At 37.9% G+C, this 23,256-nt stretch overlaps 2 protein-coding genes across 2 annotated transcripts; one reads left to right on the forward strand and one right to left on the reverse strand.

Annotated features, from left to right (window-relative positions):
• Positions 1–9,333: 9,333 nt before the first annotated feature.
• On the forward strand, positions 9,334–15,585 carry LOC102207462 (isotocin receptor-like). Its single transcript, XM_005724501.1, has 3 exons — positions 9,334–9,421; positions 9,548–10,651; positions 14,465–15,585. Exons 2-3 carry the CDS (start codon positions 9,727–9,729, stop codon positions 14,716–14,718), a joined length of 1,179 nt encoding a protein of 392 aa, XP_005724558.1. The 5' UTR covers positions 9,334–9,421; positions 9,548–9,726; the 3' UTR covers positions 14,719–15,585.
• A 295-nt stretch (positions 15,586–15,880) lies between these two features.
• Positions 15,881–18,487, reverse strand: cav4a (caveolin 4a). The gene is made up of 3 exons (XM_005724502.1): positions 18,108–18,487; positions 17,677–17,864; positions 15,881–16,804 (listed from the first exon to the last, which is right to left on the reverse strand). Exons 1-3 carry the CDS (start codon positions 18,324–18,326, stop codon positions 16,654–16,656), a joined length of 558 nt encoding a protein of 185 aa, XP_005724559.1. The 5' UTR covers positions 18,327–18,487; the 3' UTR covers positions 15,881–16,653.
• Between the last annotated feature and the right edge of the window lie 4,769 nt (positions 18,488–23,256).

Below are 23,256 nucleotides of genomic sequence, written 5' to 3' on the forward strand. Positions count from 1 at the left end.
TTAATTGGTAGTAGGCTTTCGAGCCTATACAGCTTGGAGTAAGACAACATGCATGAAGAGGATGATGTGGACAAAATACTCATTTGCCTCATAATTGCACTTCCTGTATGTATAACAACAGTTTCTTCAAATTGTTGTTTCAGTTAAGGCTTTGAAGTAAATACTGAAGTAAACATGACCCTGTCACATAAAGCGGTTTTCCTGTCAGTCTCCCTCGAACTCTGTGTTGACTAGGTGCAAACTTAAAAGGAATTTACTCGGGGTGGGCACAATATCCAACTGTGTTGGAATAAACAAACAGACGTGATCTGGGCTGCATCCTCCACTAAAGCAAGCCAGCACAGGAAACTGTTAATTACAATATTCTGTAAACCATCCAGACATTTGAAATCCCCCCTTCCTTTACCTGTTTAAGAAATCATTGTACTTATAAATTATATCAAAGAAGTAAGAGCTTGTAGAAAAGGTACACTTAATCAAAAGGAACAGCATCAAAAGGTTGCAGCTTGCATGCAAACCCTCCACTTGAATGCATGTCACTGACTTTCCATTGATTGAGCTCAGCTGCACAAGCTGCGAGTTCTGCGCGATCCTCAAAGAATAATGCCAGGGGCTGTATTCAGTCTACTCTTATTATATGGATTCTCTGGGCTGTTGGCTTTTATCCCTGCTGCTCTAAATTGTGTCCACATGCTGGAGTAGTTTTCGAAACAGTTGGCTCTAAAACAAAGTGATTATTATTTTCCTTCACACAGCTACCTTTTGTTAAACTCTGTTGCTAGCTCTGCTAGAGAACAACAATTATATCAGTTTAATTATTGAAGTCATACTGTGAATGTTCATGTCCTTCCTTTACCTTGCACAGTCAGACAGATTCCTTGGAAACAATTACAGTAGCAGATAACCGCAGCACTTTTCATTAGGGTCAGAATTAAACAAGGAATAGTCATTTGGTGAAGTGAATCCACAATGATAAATCAATAACAAGGATTTTGTAACCATACTGAGAAAAAAATACATTTGATACATGTTTTAACAGATCGTAGCAGGCAAAGCACAACTGCAATTAATGTGATTACTTGTGGCTAAATTCCAGTGCAATGTGGTGTGATGGTTAGCACTTTTGCTTCACAGCAGTTCAAAACCACCAACCAGCTGGGTCCTGTCAGTGTGGAGTCTGACCTCCCTCGGCCTGCATGGGTTTTGTCTGGGGGCTCTGGCTTCCCACAATCCAAAGATATTTGAGGCACTGAGTTGGAAAGACCCAAGGAAGCTGCAGCTCAAGTGTCATGGGGCGGAAGCACTAGGTGAGTTGTACACTCAAAACAGTGAACCCCAGGAAAGCAACTCAATCAAATGGCGTGACAGGGAGGGTCCTCAGAGAGCGTGCCGACCAGTTGCCCTTGGTCTTCACTAAGATCTTCATCACCATCATCACCGTCTCAGGCATTCATGCCAATATGGCTGAAGCCGGCCACAATCGTCCCTCTACCCACAAAGACCAACAACCGAGAGCCTCAACATCTACTGACCCTTTGCTCTGACCCCTATTATAATGAATGCTTTGGAATGTTTTGGTTATATGCAACATTGTATTCTGCTTCCCACCCAAGTTTGACCCACTTCAGTTTGCACATAGAGCTAACAGAGCGACAGCACACATCACTGTTACAGTGCTCCACACTAACATCTCCTGCCTTGAACAACACAATTCAATAAGCAAAGGGATTTTTGCATCTGAAGAAAATTGATTAATCGACTAATAAATTCTATTGGTTGTTTGCTACTTACTGTACATGCTCTCTCTGTACTTTGTGATTATGGATTAGTTAATAGAATTACTCATTTCTAAATAACAAAACAAAAAAGCAAATATGTGTCAAGTATCTGTAATCAGTGGGCTATTCGTGTTACCATATATGTGTATAGGGATGTTGAGAACTGTTCCAAATTGTCTAATCTAATGGAATCATGTGCCTCCAAGTTTACTATTTTCTTTTATCAGTGCTGGCCTGTGTATCAGGCAGTTTTGCATTGTTAAACAGTGATGTCATATATGTGTTAGTGCTCAGCTTTTGCTCACGTTCAGAAAAACACAAAACACAAAAACAGTTTTGCCTGTCTGTGTAGACCTGCTTTTTCATATAGAAAACTTCAAAGGAATTATTAAGTCGTTTAATAAACTATCCATTCAGTCATGTATGCATATTTCACAATCCACAGCAACTGATCTTTCTGTGTCACTTTAAAATTACTCACTTTTTGACAAGATCGATCTGCATATTGTATTTTTTGTAAATTAAAAAAAAAATCTTACAGCAGTGAAAAAATACCCCCCCAATGCACACATTCCAGGCATTTAAGTGAAAAACACATCAGACAGTGTTTGTTTTGGTTGGCAGTGTTCACACAAACCTTGTGTTAGTCACATTAAGTTCTGCATGAGATTTCTGACCCTTCCACCACCCCGCACATGCTTCAGGTTAGGAGCAAGAGAGTGACTGCTGGTTTATGCCTGCTCGAGTGCACGGAAACCACAGGACAGCTGTACCAGCACACTGGTTTATTATCCTTTGCTGCAGTGACCCTCATGTGCTCAGACACCACCACAGCAAGATGTCTCAGTATTTACATTAGCTCAACCAACTCTCAGTAACGTATACTGATGACTAATGATGCATAAAGATGTCAGATCAATGTTTGTGTAATCAAGAGTGCACTGGATTTTTTTCTCTCTTTTTATACAGTACTGTGCACAAGTCTGGAGTCACACTTATTTATTTAAATATTATTTGCTAGGAAAATGGAAAATGAAGTTATTTATTGAAACTGGTGCACGCACATGGAAATACAATAAAGGATGCAATGAAAAAACAGTTTGTGCAATTCTAGCAAGCTTGAAAGTCAATATCTGGTGTGGCAACCTTATTCTTCAACATAGCTTGAATGCTATCAGGCAAACTTTTGGGTAACTTCTGTGAGGTGTCTTCAGGAGTATTGAGGTCTGGGCTCTACAGAGGCCAGTCCACGACAGATAATGATTTTATGCCGAGATGACTTTCACATATCGTTAATCTATTGTAGATATTTTTCTAGGCCTGTCACGTCATCCTTTGTGCTCCAATGTTTTTTTTAAAACACACTGTGTACTATATGCCTTTCTGACTTTGTTATGGTTTGAATTGTTCAATAGATTCAACAATTCCGGGTCTTGACTTTTGTGGTTTCACGACTCCTTTAGGTTTTGAGTATCATTCTGTGTTGTTTTGCATTTTTGTTATATCAGCATTTTCTGGTTGGGTTCTTTCTGTTTAGATTCTGGGTCATTCATTTCACATCTAGTCCTCTTCTAGTTCATGATTAATGTTTGGGTCATTTGTTTTATGTTGAAACCACATTGTGCTGAAGACAATCTGCAAAATGTGCTTTTACACAGGGCAGCCTGTGTAAATATCCATCATTACACAGGCTGAAATGTTAAAGAAAAGGGAATATTTAGGGCCTGATTTACTAACATTTGCACCGCTTTGTTTATTACGTCGATTGTTTTCAATGATGGTCAGATGTTCTGTTGCTATGAATTATGGGATGGCATTTTCTCCTCCCCTTTTATCCGGTCCAGTTTACCCAGATATTAAAGGAAGCAATAGAGGAAGTATTGAAGCTCCTTTGCTCAGTATTTGGAGAACTGACACAGCTCTTATTATGACCATCACGCAGATACTTTAAGGTCACCTCTCTAAATTAGGAACATCCTAAGCAAAATGGACTATTGGAGTGCACCATCTGTCTCTGTGTTAGGCTAATTCCATGTTATTTTGGCAATATTTTGTGTCTTGTACTTTGCTTTGTGTTCAGTTTGACCTCCTTTTGAGCCATCATGTTAGTTTCAGACAGCTAATGTTCCCACCTGTTTCCTCCCCCCTCATCATTTTGTAAGTATTTATTTTCTGAGTTTCCCCTCTGTCCTTTGTTATGTCCTCTCTCTTGGTAGTGTGTTTCCTTCTTCCATATTTTCCGGAAATTCCTAGTTTTTGGATTGTTTGCCAGCTACACTTTGTCAGCTACAGTCTGTAGTTTTGTGTATTTTTGAGTTAAGCATTAAAGCTGCCTTTTGAGTTCATATCTTGTCTTCTGATTCCAGCATTTGGGTCCAAATCCTGGCTGCCACACTGCCAAACCTTGACAGTGGCACACTGCTAGCAACAGCCTGTTAGTAACCCCTTTTCTGTAAGTGATCTGCTATGTGCAGACACAACACTGGCTCATCCTTTGAGTTTGGTGCCTTTTTGTGCTTGAATGATTCATAACATAATGTTATTTGAGTTAAACAAAACAAAAAATGGCCAGGTACAATGACTAGACAGAAAATGAGTAAAAAAGCAGTCAATCTTCAAAAAACCACTTTGAGAGATCTTCACCCAGAGAACAATTACTGTTTAAAGAACCACTTTAAATAGTACAAGAAAATGTGGCTCACTGAAAGCAAAATATTAAGAAAGAGGAGTGATTCAAGACTTTTGCACAGTACTGTCAGAATGACCAGAGTGGGATATGAAGCACTTAAAACATATGCAGTGTCCCAAATAATGTACTACTACTAAGTATTTTGTTTCCATAAGTGCAAGGTACAAGTACCTATATCCCTAATGGTCAAAAATTCAAGTTTAAAATGGCAATGTAACTACGCTAGGGTTCAGGGTTACCTGATCCAGCCCAAATCTATGCTTTATCAAAAAGAAAAGGTTTAAGTTTATCTTAAAACTAGAGAGGCTGTCTTAGAAGATGTAGCCTGATTATTCAAGACCTTATCTTTGATGATGGACACATCAGAGAAAACTCTGAGTTCAGAATATTGCCCAAGGATGTTTTGACATACAGAATGGAGGCATTGGGAATCAATTTCCCAATCTTCAGATTGATATAAGACCTCTTTTACCACCTAAGTTCCAACAAGCCCCACTTGCACAACTTGAACAAGTGCACAACTTTCCATGAAACAAGATTACCCAGTTGATATTTATACACTACCTAGGTACATAGTGTGCATATTGTAAACAGCGAGAGGGAAGTGCACCAACAGTAGTATCTAAATTAATACAGTGACACTTGATTGAGTTTTAAGGGTTGTCTTTTGGATTGAGGTCAAATGGCTTGTCAATATTAGAAAAATGGATAATGAAAGAAAAAAAGAATGATGATGATTGTAAAAACATGGGAAAAATTACAACAATCAAAAGGAGACTTCATGACCTGCAGTGAAAGGCAAGGCTATCGTTGACAAACACTCACAAAAGAAAGGAAAAGATGGAGACGAGTGGGTGGAGTAAAAATTCCCCACTCATAAGCCAACATGCGTCATCTACAGTGGGCATAGTTTCATTATGGCACACTGGCAGTTTTTAAGTATTTCATTGCTGAATGAAGTGATTGAATGAAATAGCAGCATTTTGCTCCATTAGGTCAAAAGCATCAACAAGTCAACAATCCTTAATACACAACCAAAGCAACCAGGGAAGAATAGGTATGTAAAAGCGCTATACAAATACAGGCCATTTACCATTATGTATACTCTTGGTTAGTTAAGTGACTCTCATGGTCCCAATTCAAGTGAGCTGCATTTTATTTGAAGAGAATCAGACTAATGGCAAGGAAACTGCCAAATAAAAATGAGCCAAAGGTGGCTGCAATGAAAGCCTCAGAGACCATTAGCAGGGAATATACAGAGCGTAGGCTTGTGTCTGTGGGTGTGTCGATTATATTTGACTTTATGTTTCTGTCCAGTTACTTTTTAACCCATAAGCTTTTTATTTAAAAAATATAGATCCCCCTGCCACTTCATTGGGTACACCTGTTCAACTGCTTGTGAGTGTAAATATCTAATAAGTGATTAACATGGCACAACTCAATGCATTAAGGCATGTAGACATAGTCAAGATGACAGGCCAGAGTTCAAATCAAGGATCAAAATGAAAAAGAAAAGTGATTTAAGTGACTTTAAATATGTTGTGGTTGGGGGCTGAAAAAGAGAAAATATTCAGTCAGCAGCAGTTCTCTTCGCCTAATTAATTTCAGAGACCAGTGGAGAATAGCCAGACTGCATGAACGTGATAAGAATCCAACTAAAAGTAACCACTTGCTGCAACCTAAGGTATGCAGAAGAGCATTTCTGAATGCAGAACACATTGAAGCTTGATGCAGATGGCCTACAGCATAAGCACCAGGTGCCATTCATATCAGCAAAGGACAAGAAACTGAGGTCACAGTTTATTCAGGCTCACCAAAATTGGACAGCAGAAGATGGGAAAAAGGTTGCCTGGTCCGATGTGTCTCAAAGCCTTTCGGTCTGTGACACTGAGAAGTTAAGCAGTTAAAAACGTTTTTATTTAAACAAGCTTTCTGTTGAGAAATTTTATTGAATTATTGTTTATGAAACTACCCGTTTATTTTTTTGTGACTGTGGAATATTTGGTTGGCTTTTTTTGTTGTTGTTTTTTTTTATGGCTATTGCGGCATTTAATGTTCTTATTTAGTTTTTTCTTTTTGTGTAAAAGCTGTTAATAAATACACTTATGTTACATATCCAGGTTGAGACAAAGAGCTGGGTTTGGTGTGTTCAGGTTTTATCAGCTGGCATGTGTCACTATTTTCTACAAACTGGAAAGGAAGAGAGTGTTAGAATTTTCCTGTCAGACTGTAATTAATGAAATAAAGTGTACATTTGCTCAGGAAAATATCCTCAGAATCTCAAATGATTAGGGTCCAGATGTCCTCATCGTGGGAACGGTATAACCTTATCTGATGTGGGGTCATAGATCTGTTCTGTTCAAAATCATTTAAACTTGTGTTCAAAGCTGACTTTATTAGCATTAATCTCTTGGCCATATTTTTGGGGGGAAAAAAGCAAAAGCTGACTCAGTACTGACTGGCAGACTATTTTTCTGATAAAGTCCTTTGCTCTAAGAGCACACAGTTACTTCTGTGAGTCGGTCTGGCATATTTTCTTGTAAGTAAATTATAGCTTTCTGTCACAATAAGCGAGCCTCTTGGGTCTGACGTAAGTATGGTTTGGTCTGGGGTTTAAGTTTATACCCCAATGGAAACTTTGATCTGTTCTGTGTTCTCTTATTAACTGCTTATATCTTAGTCCCTGTTGTTGACCTAAGGTCAGTGTAATCAACCATTTGTTTGCTCTAATGTCACAGATGCTTTTTTTTTTTTTATCTGACAACAAGACATTAAAATCTAAAAGTCCCTGAGAACCATTTAACAGATATCTCACCAAACCAGTAGAGGCCACTAGTTCAGAGATGACAGAACCTGGTTAATGTCGTTTTTATGTCCCCACATAAATATTTAAAAATTACTGAAAGAGGTGGAAAGTTTTTTAGCGGTTAAATCTGCCAGGATTTATTTCTTGAAGCTATTGCTTCAAGAAATGGATTAGACTTCATACACTGCTGGGAGTTTGCTATTTGAAACCATTTCAAGTATTATGAAAACTTATTTGACCTCTAATCTACAGCTTCCTTCTCACTAATTAAATTTTGCCTATTATGCAAAGAGGAGCCAGGAGCCAAAACAGAGACATCATCATTAGTATTATTATTATTGAGAGATTTTCCAAGCATTACTGAGTTCTTACTTCTAAATAAGATATTTTTATATTTTCAAGGCAACATGTTGGTAGGTGCTTGTATTGCGGTTTTTATGATGGCTTTATGGGCAGCACTGACACGCCACAGTGTAGAGTGCCAATGCTTGGGGATGTGCCCAAATGCTAATGTCTGGTGCAATGAGTGACTTTTATTCAACAAAAAGAGGTTAAGAACAGTACTTTGTAGTACAGTGCATTACTTACAATGACTCAAAGCTGTACTGCATTGCATATTAAGCAGTTAGTCATAAAGATGTCTTGAGATTTATTTGGATAAATAATTAAACATGGACAGTAGTTTGGTCAATACATTCAGAGGTGTCCTGAGACATAAATGAACTAAGTGCCTCTTATATTAAGTACATGTACTTAATATAATGAGCAATGTAAATTTCTTACATATTTTGAAATAGTTATTTATGTTCTTTTCTATGTTTCATGTACTCTGTGTGAGCGCTCCATGCTTTATGCCAAGTTATCAATTTACTGGCAGTGAAAATAGAGGATGTTATAGCTCATTCTCGTTGCTATGCATCATTGCCTTAGGTCAACTAGTTGAGCCAAAAGCAAAAACATGTAGGTTACATGTACTGATACTTAAATGGGAAAAAAAAGAGCGAGACAGAGAAATCTGCCAACATGTCTGGTTAGATTAAATTTAACAGACAAGGCAATTCAGACAGGCCAGTTCAGCTGAGTGATAACAGACAATAGAACACCTGCAAGTGTTCATCTGCACCTATTCTAAGATAAACTGAAAGGAACAAATGTCTTTCATACTGTACATCTGATGTTCCCATGTTCATGTTCATTAAGAACAATAAATATTTCTTATCGAGTCAAAATAAAAGAGACCCGTTTGCAGTGACGCAAATAAGAAACACTGGATTTAATAAAGAAAGTAAAGATTTTAATGAAATAAGATTACCTTCATACACTGAAATCACGGTTATTGTTTTTAAGTAACTAAAATATGTCAGAAATATATAATGATTTTTTTCAGAATTGAATTGCTATAAGGTTGTTCTATAAAGAAATGATAAAACATTAAATTACTGCTTTAAAATGGATGAGAGTGATTTCATGGAGTCTGAATCAAAAGTAGGATATCTGACATTTAAACAAAATGACTACATTCATTTTGACTGTTGCATGAGAGTGAAGGGCACTTTTGATGGTATTAATGACATCAACCCACATTCTTTATGTGCAACTGGATTCAGTGAGTCACTTCCCTTGCACAGTTATTATGCTTTTTGCTATTACCTGACAGACCCTTAGCATAAAGTGCCAAATTACAGCACCACATCACAATCCCATATATAATGGCATTCATCCAGATAACATCCTTTTCCATATACAGTATCTTTGAGAAAATATTGACCTTTATAGTCCAGACTGGAATTTTTGGACTCCAACAACAGCTCGCTTTAAATAATGTAGATGCTGAAAGCACTAACTGTGAAACTGTGAAACAAAAATGACACTGCTTTTAGGCTATTGGGATGATTTGGCTCAAAGTATTTCACATTGTCAAAGCTTACACTAAGTGAACGTATGGGGGAGGAAGAGCGAGACAGAAAGAACTATACGGTCCATACCCAAGTAAGCAGTTTCCTTCGAAGGAAAATGAAACGAGGGGAGGGGGTTACTGACACTGGTAGCAAGCAGAGCTTCGGTAGATCAGACATCAAACTGGAGGCAGCGAGTGATGAGGACAGTGGTGCTCCAAAGTCCCTAAGAGAAGATAGGATGATTTAGTGGGTGAGCGCCTTTTGAACATAATCACTTAAATACTGTTATTTCGTTAATTTACTGTTTATTAGTTTAAAGATTAAAGTGCAATGACCAAGAGTTTTCAATAATAATTTTTTTCCCTTCTCTCTGCAGACTGCAGTCCTGAGTTCGGATTATTAAACAGAAAGGGAAAATAATAATAATAATAATAATAACGGGGTGTGCTGGCAGAAAATTACGTAGGGAAACTAAGCTAACACAGCTGATAGAGGTCCCGAACCTGGGTTTGTGATGTGACTGCTGGCTGCGCCTAAGTGGCGCTTTTACGCACGATGGAAGACCTTTTACGCGAGCAGTACAGTTGGTCTCACAATCTCACATGGAGCAGCTCAAGTCGTGAAAATGAAAGCTACGTAGGAAACACCACGGTGAACCCTCTGAAACGAAATGAAGAAGTGGCTAAAGTGGAAGTTACCGTTCTGGTCCTTGTGCTGCTTCTCGCGCTGACAGGCAATATGTGCGTTCTGTGGGCTATTCACACCACCAAGCACAGTCAGTCTCGGATGTATTACTTCATGAAGCACCTGAGCATCGCAGACCTTGTAGTTGCAATCTTTCAGGTTTTACCTCAGCTCATCTGGGATATCACTTTTCGCTTCTATGGACCCGATTTGCTGTGCAGGTTGGTGAAATACCTCCAGGTCGTGGGTATGTTTGCGTCTACGTACATGCTGGTTCTAATGTCGATAGACAGGTGCTTGGCAGTCTGCCAGCCACTTCGCTCCGTGCACAAGAAAAAAGACCGCTTCTGTGTGATCGCCTCTTGGATGCTCAGCCTGATATTCAGCAGTCCTCAAGCTTACATATTTTCTCTTAGGGAGGTCGGTAATGGTGTGTATGACTGCTGGGGGGACTTCGTGCAGCCTTGGGGTGCCAAAGCATACATCACTTGGATGAGTTTGAGCATTTACATTTTCCCAGTGGCCATTTTAAGCATCTGCTATGGTTTGATATGTTTTAAAATATGGGAGAATTTCAATCTAAAAACCAGAAGGGAGCACTTTCTGGCTCTCACTCCAAGGCCCTCCAAAGGCGCCCAACCCTTTTCTCGTGTGAGCAGCGTGAGACTCATTTCGAAGGCTAAGATCCGCACAGTAAAAATGACATTTGTAGTGGTACTTGCTTATATTGTGTGCTGGACTCCTTTTTTCTTTGTCCAGATGTGGTCGGCATGGGATCCTGCTGCACCAAGAGAAGGTAAAAGCACACCCAACGGCCTTCGTTTTACCATAACAGTTTTTCTTTTTAAAGCGTTTACACATTTTGATTAATGGCAATATTTATTGGTTTATGACGCCGTTTTCTTCCTTCTATTGTGGGCAAAGTGCTTAGTGACACAATGACTAATGCGTCGTCTTTGTCCAAGATTAATGGTGTTGATTTTTTTTCTTGCCAAAAGCACTTAATAGGGAAAAAAATTCTGTTCCACAAGTGTCCCACGCAAACAAAAACCATTCTTCCACCTCACAACATATCTTTAGGAATGCACAAGCAATCCGCCGTTCTTTCAAGGCAACACAATGGTGTTTAAAATCAGACTTCCCCAGAGTAAACAGAAATGGATGGGAGTAACATTCACAGTGGTTATCAGTTTGAAGAAAGACCTCAGAGCCTCTAGGGGAGTAAATGTACCAGAACATCAAAGCGTTTCTGTCTCAATTCCCAGTGCTATTTTGTCTAATATCCATTTAATTGAACTGTTTGTTCAGATATACTCCTCAGATCTTGTCAGTTTGCCATTAAAGTAGACATTCAAGCTGCATTATCTTAAAAACATCCACAAATGTGCATTCAGAGCTTTCAGAGATTCCAATCAATGTTTTGGTGGCCAGACTTTCCCCCAGAATAATCATTTTCCTGTTGCTCTCATTAAAAAAATAAATAAATACCAAGGCCAAAAATGTGTCAAACAAGCACAAATTACATTTAAAATATATCTAAAAAGAAAAAAAATCCCAGAAGGCTGTGTTATTTTAGGGACTCCAGATTGCTTGAAGTATTGAAGTATTTTTTGTCAGAGTGCATTTAGCAATATAAGTATTATCTGTGGACACAAAAAGTACGTTTAGTGGCTTAGAAATAAAGAATAAAACTTTAGAAATAAAGAAAATTTATGTTGGTCTCACATTCATATATTATATCAACTTTCAAAAAAATTTTCTGTCTTCATCTTCTTGGTTTACTCAGGTCAAGCAGTATCATCTGTTTCTCAATAAATACACCTGAACAATAATTGAAAAAAAGTTACACATATATTTTGCCATTAAGCAGCCACAATAAAAACTTGTTTCCTTCTTTATAACTCAGTGGGATAGCAATGTTACCGGATTTAACACTCTAATATTAAGCATATATTTAATATTTGTAAATCCAAATAATAATGAAGAATAGGGGAACGAACAGTGCAATCACTTTAAACTGATCAGTCTTTTTTATTACGAACAAAGCCAAGCCAAGGACTGGAGAAGGGTTTCCAAACCTACCACTGACTTAATCTTTGCCACGTCTCTGTCTGTCATGCAAGCAGCGGGGAAGCCTCTTTCGGTGTTGCACATATTATTATCTTATCAGCAGACTGTTATTGTAGAATCATTTCTCTACTGTTCCCACTCTGGTAAATTTTAAAAAGCCTTTTTAATTGTAATTATACTTTTTAACTTGAAGCAAGTAAGAAAGCATTGCTTAAGGAGCTCAAAAATTTTATAAATCAGTAGAGGGTTACAAAAAATTCCTTTGACATATAGTCATGCTTGCATAAGTAAATCATAAGAGTGAGTGACTGGTCTGCCTCTGGTACTATTTACAGGGCATAACAAAAATACAGTGGGGCTTAATACATCAGTATAATTTGTGGAACTGGAGCAGTTTTATGAGAGGCAGACAACAGATTGAATTTAAATCAGGCTTTGTGGTTTCAGTGCACATCAAATTCTTTTAGATTTCAAAAAATACTTTTCCAAGGAAAGTCTCTGTGCAAATCTATATGCAAAAGTAAAGATAATTTAGATTCTCTATATTTTCTGACTCATTGCAGTCTCTTTGAAGTAATGCCACATGGGTTAAGACTCCATGAAGGTCGTGTTTATCAGGGCATTTGATCCAGCATGAAACCTGTGAACTTTTTTCCAGGGCCTGCATTTCAGTCATAACATCACACTGTAAAACTTCCAAAGGATTCACTGATAATGGAGGAGAATGTGGCTTCTTGCACTCCTGCAATGTTTTCTTAACTTTTTATCCTCAAACTTATCTTTGATATAGAGCCTGTTCTTCCACAAAGTGACAGCAGCTCTGTTTTTGAAGTTGACATCTCATCCTTTATATTTCTCCTGAAAAGAGCAGTAAATCACAATGCTGAAAAGGAGTTAAGATAAATGTTTTTCTTTCATTTCAGAAAGTGATGAATGCATTGTACCAGTATAAAAAGGAAAAGTTGAATGCTGTCATTTTCAGTTTTTTTTCCCTCTCTGTTTCCAGTGGCTAGGATTTCTTGCACCAAATGATTTTACAACTCGGGGCAGGCTGTTAAACACTTTTCAGAATTTTGATGGGCCATTTGGTTGGCACACCTCTCACAATAAAGCAAAGTACTGTGGGGAGTCAGAGCACAGGGAAGAGAATGGGTCAGTGCTTGAGGACCGACGCCAGCAAGCTCTAAATCTCTCTCACCCTATTTAGGATAAAGAGGGGGGACTTGGAAGTTGTCCACTTTCCACTTTTCAGATTATGTGCTTATTCAGTGTACTCCAGGGCTCTAATAATTGGAATGTAATCAATTGAGTGAATGAAAAAAAAAGCTGTATTTTTTCCACCAAGGACAGGTTCTTTTAATCGAAGCTGTTCGTCATATTTGTTTTCAAGCAACCTAAAGTTCTATCTGTGAGGCATCCAGCAGCTACCATGTTTCATTTTTATGATCCAAAATGTTTTTTGGAGGAGGAAGTCTGAATTGCATTAGCTTGTCAGCTAATATAATTCTGTATGAATAATATGGGTATACAATAAGTACATCAGATTGACAGATTTACAATACATACATAAAATTAAGCATTAAAAAGGGCCCCAGTGGTTTTACTGGGTTTTATGACCCCAACCCAGTACTTTTAGTGACCTTAAAGATTATCAACCACACTATTAGATATGCTATCCTAAAATATTACATCAGATGGTGGGGCTTGATGAAAAAGCAGGGTGTTTAAGTTGTTAGACTATAAAGTAGTTGTTCAGATATTTAAATACAAACTAAAAGTGTTGGCTCAAGTAATAAATTGCCATTACCCTTTCTAGAGCCTCGTGAAGCTTGAACAACTTATGAATAAACAAACTTTCAAACCTAAGCATCGAGTGATTGCATCTTACTGTGATGGGGAAAGACTTGCTAATTTAGAGTCTTTTTAAAGATCAACCCACTTCTTCTTTCTAAACTGTTCATTTTATTCATGGTGGCAAGGTCTGGTATTTTTCCCATCTTTATTTTCATCACTGTCAGCAAATGCAGTGAAAAGCTGACAACTAGATACGTGTTAGTTTGTCTCTTAACGCTTCTCCGAACTGTTTGTAGCTATAATTCTCACATCTGGTGGTTTCTACAGATGATCAAAATCTTTAAAAAAAAAGTAGTTTGCTACTAAAGTATTAAAAGAAAGTTTCAAAAATACACAATTTAAAACAGGAAGACAGTGTATTTGTTGGGTATGTATTTGTTTCAAATTATTTGGTAAATATATCTGTAGGACTGAACGCCAATGTGGTTATAAATTATTGTGCCAATGGTCATGTTTATGACAAAACATGTTATCCAGTTTAACGCTGCGTGTCACTCATATGTTTTTAATATCATCTGGATAAGATCAGTCGAGCTACACAGCTGATATTTGTTAGTAGAGTCAGTTCAATGTTGGTTGTGGCTTTTCTGGGAAATAACAGACTAAAAGAAGAATGTATGAAGAGGGGAAAAAAAGTCTTTCAAAATAACCTCTTACATGTTCTTCTTTCTCTCCGTCTTCCTAGACATGGCTTTCATCATTGCAATGTTGCTAGCCAGTCTCAATAGCTGCTGTAACCCGTGGATTTACATGTTCTTCGCGGGTCACCTATTCCATGACCTGATGCAGTGTTTCTTCTGCTGCTGTCGACGGTACCTGACAGAGTGCTCGTGCAGCTGTGATCAACAGTGCAGACACAAAAGGGGCTCCTCCACTTACGTTAACAAGAACACCAACAGTCAGAGGAGCCTCTCACGCACATCCAGTACGGTACACTGAAAAGCCAGCTAAAAGGCATGCAAGCTTCGTGCAATCAAGTAATCTAGCAATCATGCAGCTACCCATTTCACCCATTTAACTGACAACAGAGGCAGTGTGCTGGCTATTGCTGCACATTTTTTCTGTAACATTTTGAATCGAGCTAAACTGACAATGTAAACTTCCTGTCCAGATGACACCCTGCACCCACTGGTGACAGAAAACAGTACAAATGGTGTTTTATATATATCGTGTATAGAATTTGAACAAAATGTGATGTAAAATTTAAAAAGAATTTGTTATCATTTTCATCTTTCTTTGCAACAAAAAATATGTGTAAAGGTAAGGTAATATGTAATGTGTGATGTGAAAGGTCAGCTACGTTTATTCATATATGTTTGTTGTGAATTGTCAAAGAAAACATTGTAGTGTATAGCCTCCACAGGGAGAAGCTTTAAGGTGGAGAAGGGGATTATATAAAAGGGTTGGGGCATTAGTGTCAGCAGTAGAGCTGTCAAATAAAAAACAGTCTGTCTGTGAGAGGGAAAGTGCTCTGATTTGTGATTTGGGTGAAGTTATACTAATTTGACCTGAAGATTGAACCCTCCAAACCAACCAAAGTTTCATAATTCACACTTATAAGAAACAAAGACTTTTTTTTTCCTCAAAAGCTCAAATCAGTGTGGAAATAAATCTGCAAATACGTAATTGGTCCAATACCATCACACAGTAAATTTCATAAGTCATGAATGATAGTTATCTGTCCACTTTCTGCCATCCTGTCTGTCTATAGATATTATATCTAACAGAGATTTCTCTTAGACATAGCATATGCTACAGTAAATTCTGATGTGCATGGATTTCTGCAACAATAAAGTGTGCCAGTGAAGTCGATCTCTGTCGTGTGAATGTGGATGCCACTGCACATCTGTTCCTGCCTGTTGTTACTGACAGCTGTGGGAGTGGAAGAGTGACATCAGAAACACCTATTTCAATCAAGTGTTTGCGGCCTCAAATTGCTAAATGTACTGTAGGCAATCTTGACACATCACAATAACTAACTGGATGTACAGTATCTCCCTGCATGGTCATTTGTCTTCAAGCAAGAAGATAAAGAGATGACACAGGAAAACTTAACCTTATATTAGGGATGTTGCAACAAAAGAGCATATCATCGTTGTATTTGAAAAATGCTTTAATAATGTCTTTTTAATATCAATAATAAGTCTAAAAGTGTATTAGTTTAAAAACCATATTAAACCATGTCTTTTACTTTCATTTCCTTCCAGGACAATACATCAAATATTAATTATTATTATTCAGAAATATATTCTTGATATTCTGTTCAATGCTAAACCTTTAACAATTATAAAGTTTCTTTCTCTATGACCACAACTGAGCCGTGATAGAGGAGAAGCTCATGTCCAGTGATTAAAATTGTGAAATGAAAGATTCACACATTCAAATATTTTTTCATTGACAAAGTAGAACTCATTTCAACACTTGGTACAAGGTAACTGAACTCTTTTTTTCTGACTAGACAAAGTATTGTTAAAGCCCCTTTTCATACATCCTCAAACCTAGATCTTGAAAAGCCCAAACTCTATTACATATTATGTAATATTCAAATTGCAAAAAATGATTTCTGCATGCATTTCTTAAACTATAATCCCTCAGAGTGAAAAAAGAACTACATGCTGAGCAAAAAGAGTCACTAAAATGGTTTCACATCCCGAATGTGAAACGAAGAATTGCGTCACCATTGATTTTTTACTTCAAGTCTCAGCAGATACTATCGAACTTTAATAATAGCTATAAATAATGGGTGTTACATTTTGGATAAAGTATTTTTTTTAAATGCTGCTTGGTTTGGGTCCACGTGACCACACAACAGTAAGTGCACTTGTCCATGTCAATGAGCATTTGCAGTCTTGAAGTGCTTCTCACATGTGAGTCTCATTCTTTGGCCAGGTGAATGCTGAAGCCACCACAACATTTTCCAGCACTTGTGAGAAAAGGCTGTACAATGACACCAAGGACAATGCTCCATAGGCTCTGCAGCCAGCGAGTGCCAATAAGGAGACACTGGATACAGGGACTAACCAACCTGTCATAGAAGAGAACACAAAAATGTTTGTTTTAATATGTAACAGTAATAATTTCCTATTTCTAATTTCTCATGTTGAATTAATATATAACACTCTGCTATAACAGTTTGTTTCTCAACAATGAAGTGAAGAGATTAGTACTTACGGTATATGGCATCTTAAAGTTATCCTAATGCAGAAAAGCTCGGAAAACACCTGGCTTCCCAAAACAAAATTGGAGGGGGGCTTGAATCAGACCCATCCCACCTTTCAGCAGTCATGTCTTTCAGACTTCACATAACCACAAGGTTTTAATTGACATCATCGAGGTCATTTCTTTGAGCGATTTGAAAGCTCCCTCCAGGCCACGGAAGCTATCGCCCATGGAGTGACACTTTAATAGCATTATAGAAAATTTTTCCCCATCAATATTTCTCAGATTCTTGTCTCATCTCCAGAGGGGTCAGGTGGCTCTTTAGCCTCGAGGCCGGAGGTTCGGATATGTTTTGATGCCAATTTAGGGAGCCACCCAACAGAGGCAAAATGCACTTATGTTGGCATGGTTCATTTCTGTGTCAGTTTATAATTATAACAACCATTATGGAGGAGGATGTTATATTCTCTGACCGCAGCTGTATGTGTCAGTCTTAGGAAGGCTTAGTCTTTTATGATGGTTGGGGAAAAAAAATCAAGCTGAAGAAAAATTTGTCTAGTTCCTGCTGCTATACCACAGTATGATGTGTACTGGGGAAAGATTAACATGTATAGTAATGCATTCTTTCACTGTTGTGTCTGCAGGCTCAATAAGCGGTCACAAAAGGTCACCTGTACATTACTTTAATTGAAAACAAAAATCTTAATTACTAACCTAGAGGTCCGAATCTAAACCTACCAGATATGAAGACAGCTGAGGATGGCGAACAGGAGTCCAGAGATTATTGACACAGGAATGGCTAAAAATACTGTGACTATCCGGTAAATCCAAATCCTAGACACCTCGAACAGGGCATGGCTCCAGATCCACACTCTGTCACCGCTCCGCACTGATACCGGCTCAGCTATAACATCCTCAAACGTCACCTAAAGAAACAAAGAGAGACTGATGCTAGTGCTACCGAGGTAAACCAATAGCTAGTGTTCTTTGGGGTCTTGATTCAATTTTTGCAGATAAATGATGTCCACTAGAGAGCGGTGCAATCAGTAAAGCAGCTCTTTGGTCCCCTGTGTCAATATTTAAGTGCTTTCTGTTTTTTTCAGCTAATGTGCAGCATGACAAATGTACAGATAAAGTTTAATAGAGCCACTGCAGAAAGAATGCAATACCTTAAGGCAGTCATTGATACCTCGGGGGTCTCTTGCATTAATCAGCGGCTTGGTATCACTGATTTCCACTAGTGTAGACGTGTGAATGTTTTCCTCCTCTTCCATAGCAGGAGAGGCCTTCCACAGTGTCTCACGTTGCTCCCCATTTTCAAAGTCTTCAGGGTCACTGGAGTCCCCCAAATCTATATCCACTTCCTCTGAATCGTCCCCTTTCATCATGGTGTTAATTAAATGCAAAAAAAAAGCACAACCAAAGAAAAACAGAGTGGGAAACTGTTACATTAGTAACACTCCAGACTGTGTGAGGCCATTGACTGGAACAGCCCAGCCGGCTGTGCCGGGAGGTTATATTGGGAACGTTACAGTGCCCTGGGTGGTATTTGCAGATGGTCTTTCAAGTGAAGATCATTTTCCTCTGCTGTGGGAAGATATGGGAGGAGGATATAAATACTATGGGCATGAACAGAGATAGCTCTGTATACACTGATACGCACAAGTGGGACAGACAGACAGACACTAAAGTATAAAGGTCAATTCAGCTTTATTTAACTGGCAACTGTAAACAATAAAAAAAAAAAAATTCAGGAATCCGTGCATTGCAATGACCTTACAGTATCATAGACTGAAACTAAATGATTTCCTTCATCTTTTACTTTAGTTGTTTGTAATACAACAAGGCAGAGATGCAGAACTAAAAAGGATTTCAACCGAACATATGCAGTGATACTGGAATTCCTGTCATGCTGATTCTAAAATGTTATTCATAGGCTCCATTACTTCTGCATCTAAAAAGCCTTTAACTACGAGACAACACTGCCCCTATCTGGCCTTTTATGGAAATTAACTACTTATCTTTGCCTGTTCCTAATCTAAACACTGAAATGCTATCCAGTTCTGTACAAGTAATATTTACATCGTGGTTCACTGCTATCAGTAGGTCAAATACTCATCCAATCAGACCATATAAGATACACAAAACTAAGCAACACATACACAAGAGATACTAAGAAACAAAATCTATACAGTAAATATTGGTGTATGATGTTGTACAATGTAGAACCTAAAATAAAAAAAGCTTATATCAGCAAGGCAAATAGCATGGTGCTGGGTGGATGGAGAGAGAGCAAAAACTGAGGCAGCCAGCTTTTAGAGATGGGCCAGGAGCTTCCAGTTGCATTCATTAACTCTAACAGGGGCTATCACAGTGCATACATCAGGATTTACATAATGGCAGCCCACAGTTCCAACCAGACACTCCATGGGTTCCCTGGCTCAAAACTAAATGAGTTTAAGATGAGCAAATTAAATATAAGTACCAAAACTTAACATATTTAATTTCTTAAGAACATAGCAGTGGTCTTTCTGACTTCCTATCCAAAGTTTAATTAGACAATTGTATATAAGTGGCTTGACGGTTGTAGATGGTGTTCTGACCAAGCGGTTGCACAATATTCTAAATGTAAATATGTGGTTGAATGAATTAAACTTTTGCAGTATGAAATGGTAGATTGTTTCTAATGGCTGTAAATGGATGATGGCTTTTGTAACTTTTATCACCCTTTACCTTTATGTCCAAAAAAAAAGGAAAAAAAAGCACATAAAAATTGAGTAATCATATCTTGATCAATATTAAGAGTAATGCATTAAAAAGTTTTGCTCTTTTCAATCCTGAAAAACTGTTTAAAGAAACAAATAAAATGGGGGAAAAAGCCAAGCCTGATCTGAAAGACTGAATGAACATGGCGCTACGTAACAACCTGCTGTCGAGTATGTAACAAACTGTACATTTGTTCAGAGTTGGGGATAAGTGCTCTACTCTGTGATGAGCACTCTACGGTCTCCATGGTAATGATAATTTCTGCCTGCTGGATGGAGATAGAGAGAGAACACAGTGTATGGATGGCAGTGAATTTCCTGTGTTGGTGCAGGAGACAATGGTATGCTAATGGACTGCACACTTCACCAGATGGGGTTTGTTTGTTTCCGGCTTCACAGGTGAGGTCAGCAGACGGTGAGTGCATGTGTGAAGCAGCCAGATAGGGAGAGAGGGGAGAAGAAACACGAATATCCCAGCTCACTGAATAATGCTATTCTTACCCCAAGGCTACAATTCTGAGGGCTTGCAAGATAAGATAAGCTTCAGCTAATAAACAAATAATTGGGAGCAGTACTGTCTTTGTCATGTTTACTGAAACATATTTTTTAATAAACTTGTATGTAATAGTTGGAACATGATTTATACTTTTTATATAACAAATTACACTACTTACTTTCTTTTTATATAAATTGCATGGAGTACAAAACACTGTAAAGAAATGGTGTCACAGTTTAGGCATTTTCAAACAGGTAAATTTAAAGCTAAAAATAGAGAAAGAAAATTTTAGGTGAAAAGGTTATTTTCAGATTTTATTATTATGAGGTTTTAAGGGTTCAAGGACGATAATATTGCTTTGCAACACACGTAGAGCAGCACACTAGCCTCCATTTATGAGTTCATTCTTCCATAGTGGGGCATAATGGCAGTCACAGCTCTGATACAGAGCAGCAAATCAAATGCTCTTTTGGACTTTCTTTTATTCATTCTTCTAAATGAAGCGAAGCGTCAGAGGGCCCAGCCCCCATAGTCAGGCGCAGATTTCATGAAGACTTCACTGCAGAGGACCACGTGAACCATCACCTCATCTCTGATGGTGTTGATTTTTTAGCTTCCTGTTTCCTGTTTAGTAAACCTTTCAAATGAGGGCTGTGTAGACGTGGTTTGATCAGATTTGGTCGAGAGTGACCCAGGAACATACTCACACAGCCAGGCAACTGTCATTACATTCTGAGTCAAATTTTGCTAAATCCCAGCTGCCGCGTGGAATTACGTGAAATCCTCTTTTTAACTGATGTCCACCTACTTCAGAATAGTAGGATAAACAAAAACAGACAGTACTATTTTGTCACAACTTAAATCAAATGTGATCATGCATGTTGTGTCCAAGACTTGTAAAAACAAATATTATGTGGAAGAATGCTGCATTATCACATTTTCCCTTATAGACTAAAATAGAGGAAAAACTGTGCAAATCACAGACACACAATAAAGAAATTCATGTCACTGAGTGGAGAAATACTATGTTTGCTTTAAATAATCTAATATTTTAACGCCAGCTGAAGCTCAGATCCTTTTCTGCCAGCAGTAGCATTTTATGTGGGGCACAAGAGATGTCAGACAGTGTTTCTCCTCAGCACCTGCCGGTCCAGCTGTTTTCAGCACAATAGGTCAGACTGACCGTTATGTCATGATTCCCACAGTATCATGTATGAACATCTGCAGGTCAGCAAAGCAGCTCTGATACGAAGCACCGGCATCCCCAACACTTGGCATGACTATATAACAGAAAAGCTTAAAATATCCATCCAGTCAGTTCTTTTCTGTTTATTCAGTTTGGGGTCCCAGGGGGGCTGGAACCTAAGCTTAAAATATAAAAAATATATATAAAAATAAAGCATTTGGCAACACTGGTTCAAATATAGTAGATTCGACAGAACTAGTTCCATGAAAAACAGCTGGTTGCTAACCATCTACATTATGCCAAGAGGACTTCATGTCAGTGAAGCACTGTTGCTCTTGCTGCTGCTCTCTAAGCAGGATTATCTGAGTGAATTATTTTATTTTGCATAATTTGACCAGATGTGTCAATTTGCAGCCAATTTGCAGAACTCCTTACATCCTATCACACAGCTAATCTGTGTTCCTTTGGTTTGAGAGGCTAAATGGAGAGCGTAACAGCAGAAAGTGAAATGACTCATTAAAGCCAGTTCAAAAAGGAAATGCAGAGCAGAAATGGAAATGAAATGAAGGAAAGAAATTGTCATTTTAAATGTCAGAATAATCTGAATTTTGAATCCATTTACTTTTTTTTCTTTTTAAATTATATATATTTTTAAATTTAAAAAAACAAACAATTTATTGAGTGTTTAATGTGGCTTTCTATAAGTCAATCAAGTTTATCAATAGCTTTGTTTGTTTTACATTCTTTTCTGCTTTTGGACAGTAATTATTCTATCGAGTGTGAATAAACTGGGCAGGAGGTTATGCTCTGTGAGCACTGCAAACAAGGTTAAATACCTGTTGTGTTAGTTTGTATGCACTTCTGAGGAAACTCTAGGAAAATGCTGTTACTGTATAAGAGGAAGTTCTGGCAAAATAATTTGTTTTGCACCATCTGACAGCACCATCAATCAAACCTTCTCCCTTTGATTCTTCTGAAGTGATTCTCCCATTATTATGTCAGAGCATCATTCATCCTTTTGTGAAACACCAAAGCAGGCCTTCCAGCAAACAAACAGCACTGGGTATAGAAAGGGAAGAATTTTAAGTCTTTTCAGCATACTTACTATTCAGTACAGTAATGTATTACATATTAAATGTTATTTAATACAGTGTCACGCTGTGATTTTCCTCCTCCTGCATAGTGCAAGTGCAGGAATCCATGCTGGGTGGAACTGTATTTACCCAGCATGCAGATAACTGCCAGCCAGACAACTTTGTAATGCAAGGGTACCACTTTACAATAAGGCTACCCTTATAGATGCTAATAAATAGTTAATAGCTATATTATTAATTAATCTGTAAATGCTTTATAAACCATTATATAAACCATTAACCAGCATATCGAAAAGGCTTGGATGACCATCAAAGGACATGTCCGTAGACTAAGAGGAAATCGCACTGAGAAGTTGCTGGAGGAACACCTGATGGGTCTTGAGTGGTCATCTTGGCTTGGTTCGCGACACCCTGATGGACCACTGGGACGCTTATTTAAGGACATACAAAAAATACTTCCAGTTTGAACCAGTCTGGCATGAACTTTTTTTGGAGTGGGGGACTGTTTGGTGTTTTAAAAAACACATTTAATGTTACATGTGTTACTCTTACAATACATTGCCATTTTTGACAGTAGTTAAATGTTATTTCAAGCACTGATTGTAATTTAGGTCTAAGTGTTATAAATGGTGAGATTATACATTTAAGACTCACTTTTGGCAATTATAAATGTTTATTAGTGATTAATAAATGGTGTTATGCTTTACACTTTACAATAAGGCTCCCATTTGGCATTTATAAATGTTTATTAGTCCTTAATAAATGTTGACATGTTTT

This window comes from Pundamilia nyererei, unplaced genomic scaffold, assembly GCF_000239375.1.
Source record: "Pundamilia nyererei isolate P.nyererei 1_Seehausen unplaced genomic scaffold, PunNye1.0 scaffold00012, whole genome shotgun sequence".
NCBI classification, from domain to species: Eukaryota; Metazoa; Chordata; class Actinopteri; order Cichliformes; family Cichlidae; genus Pundamilia; species Pundamilia nyererei.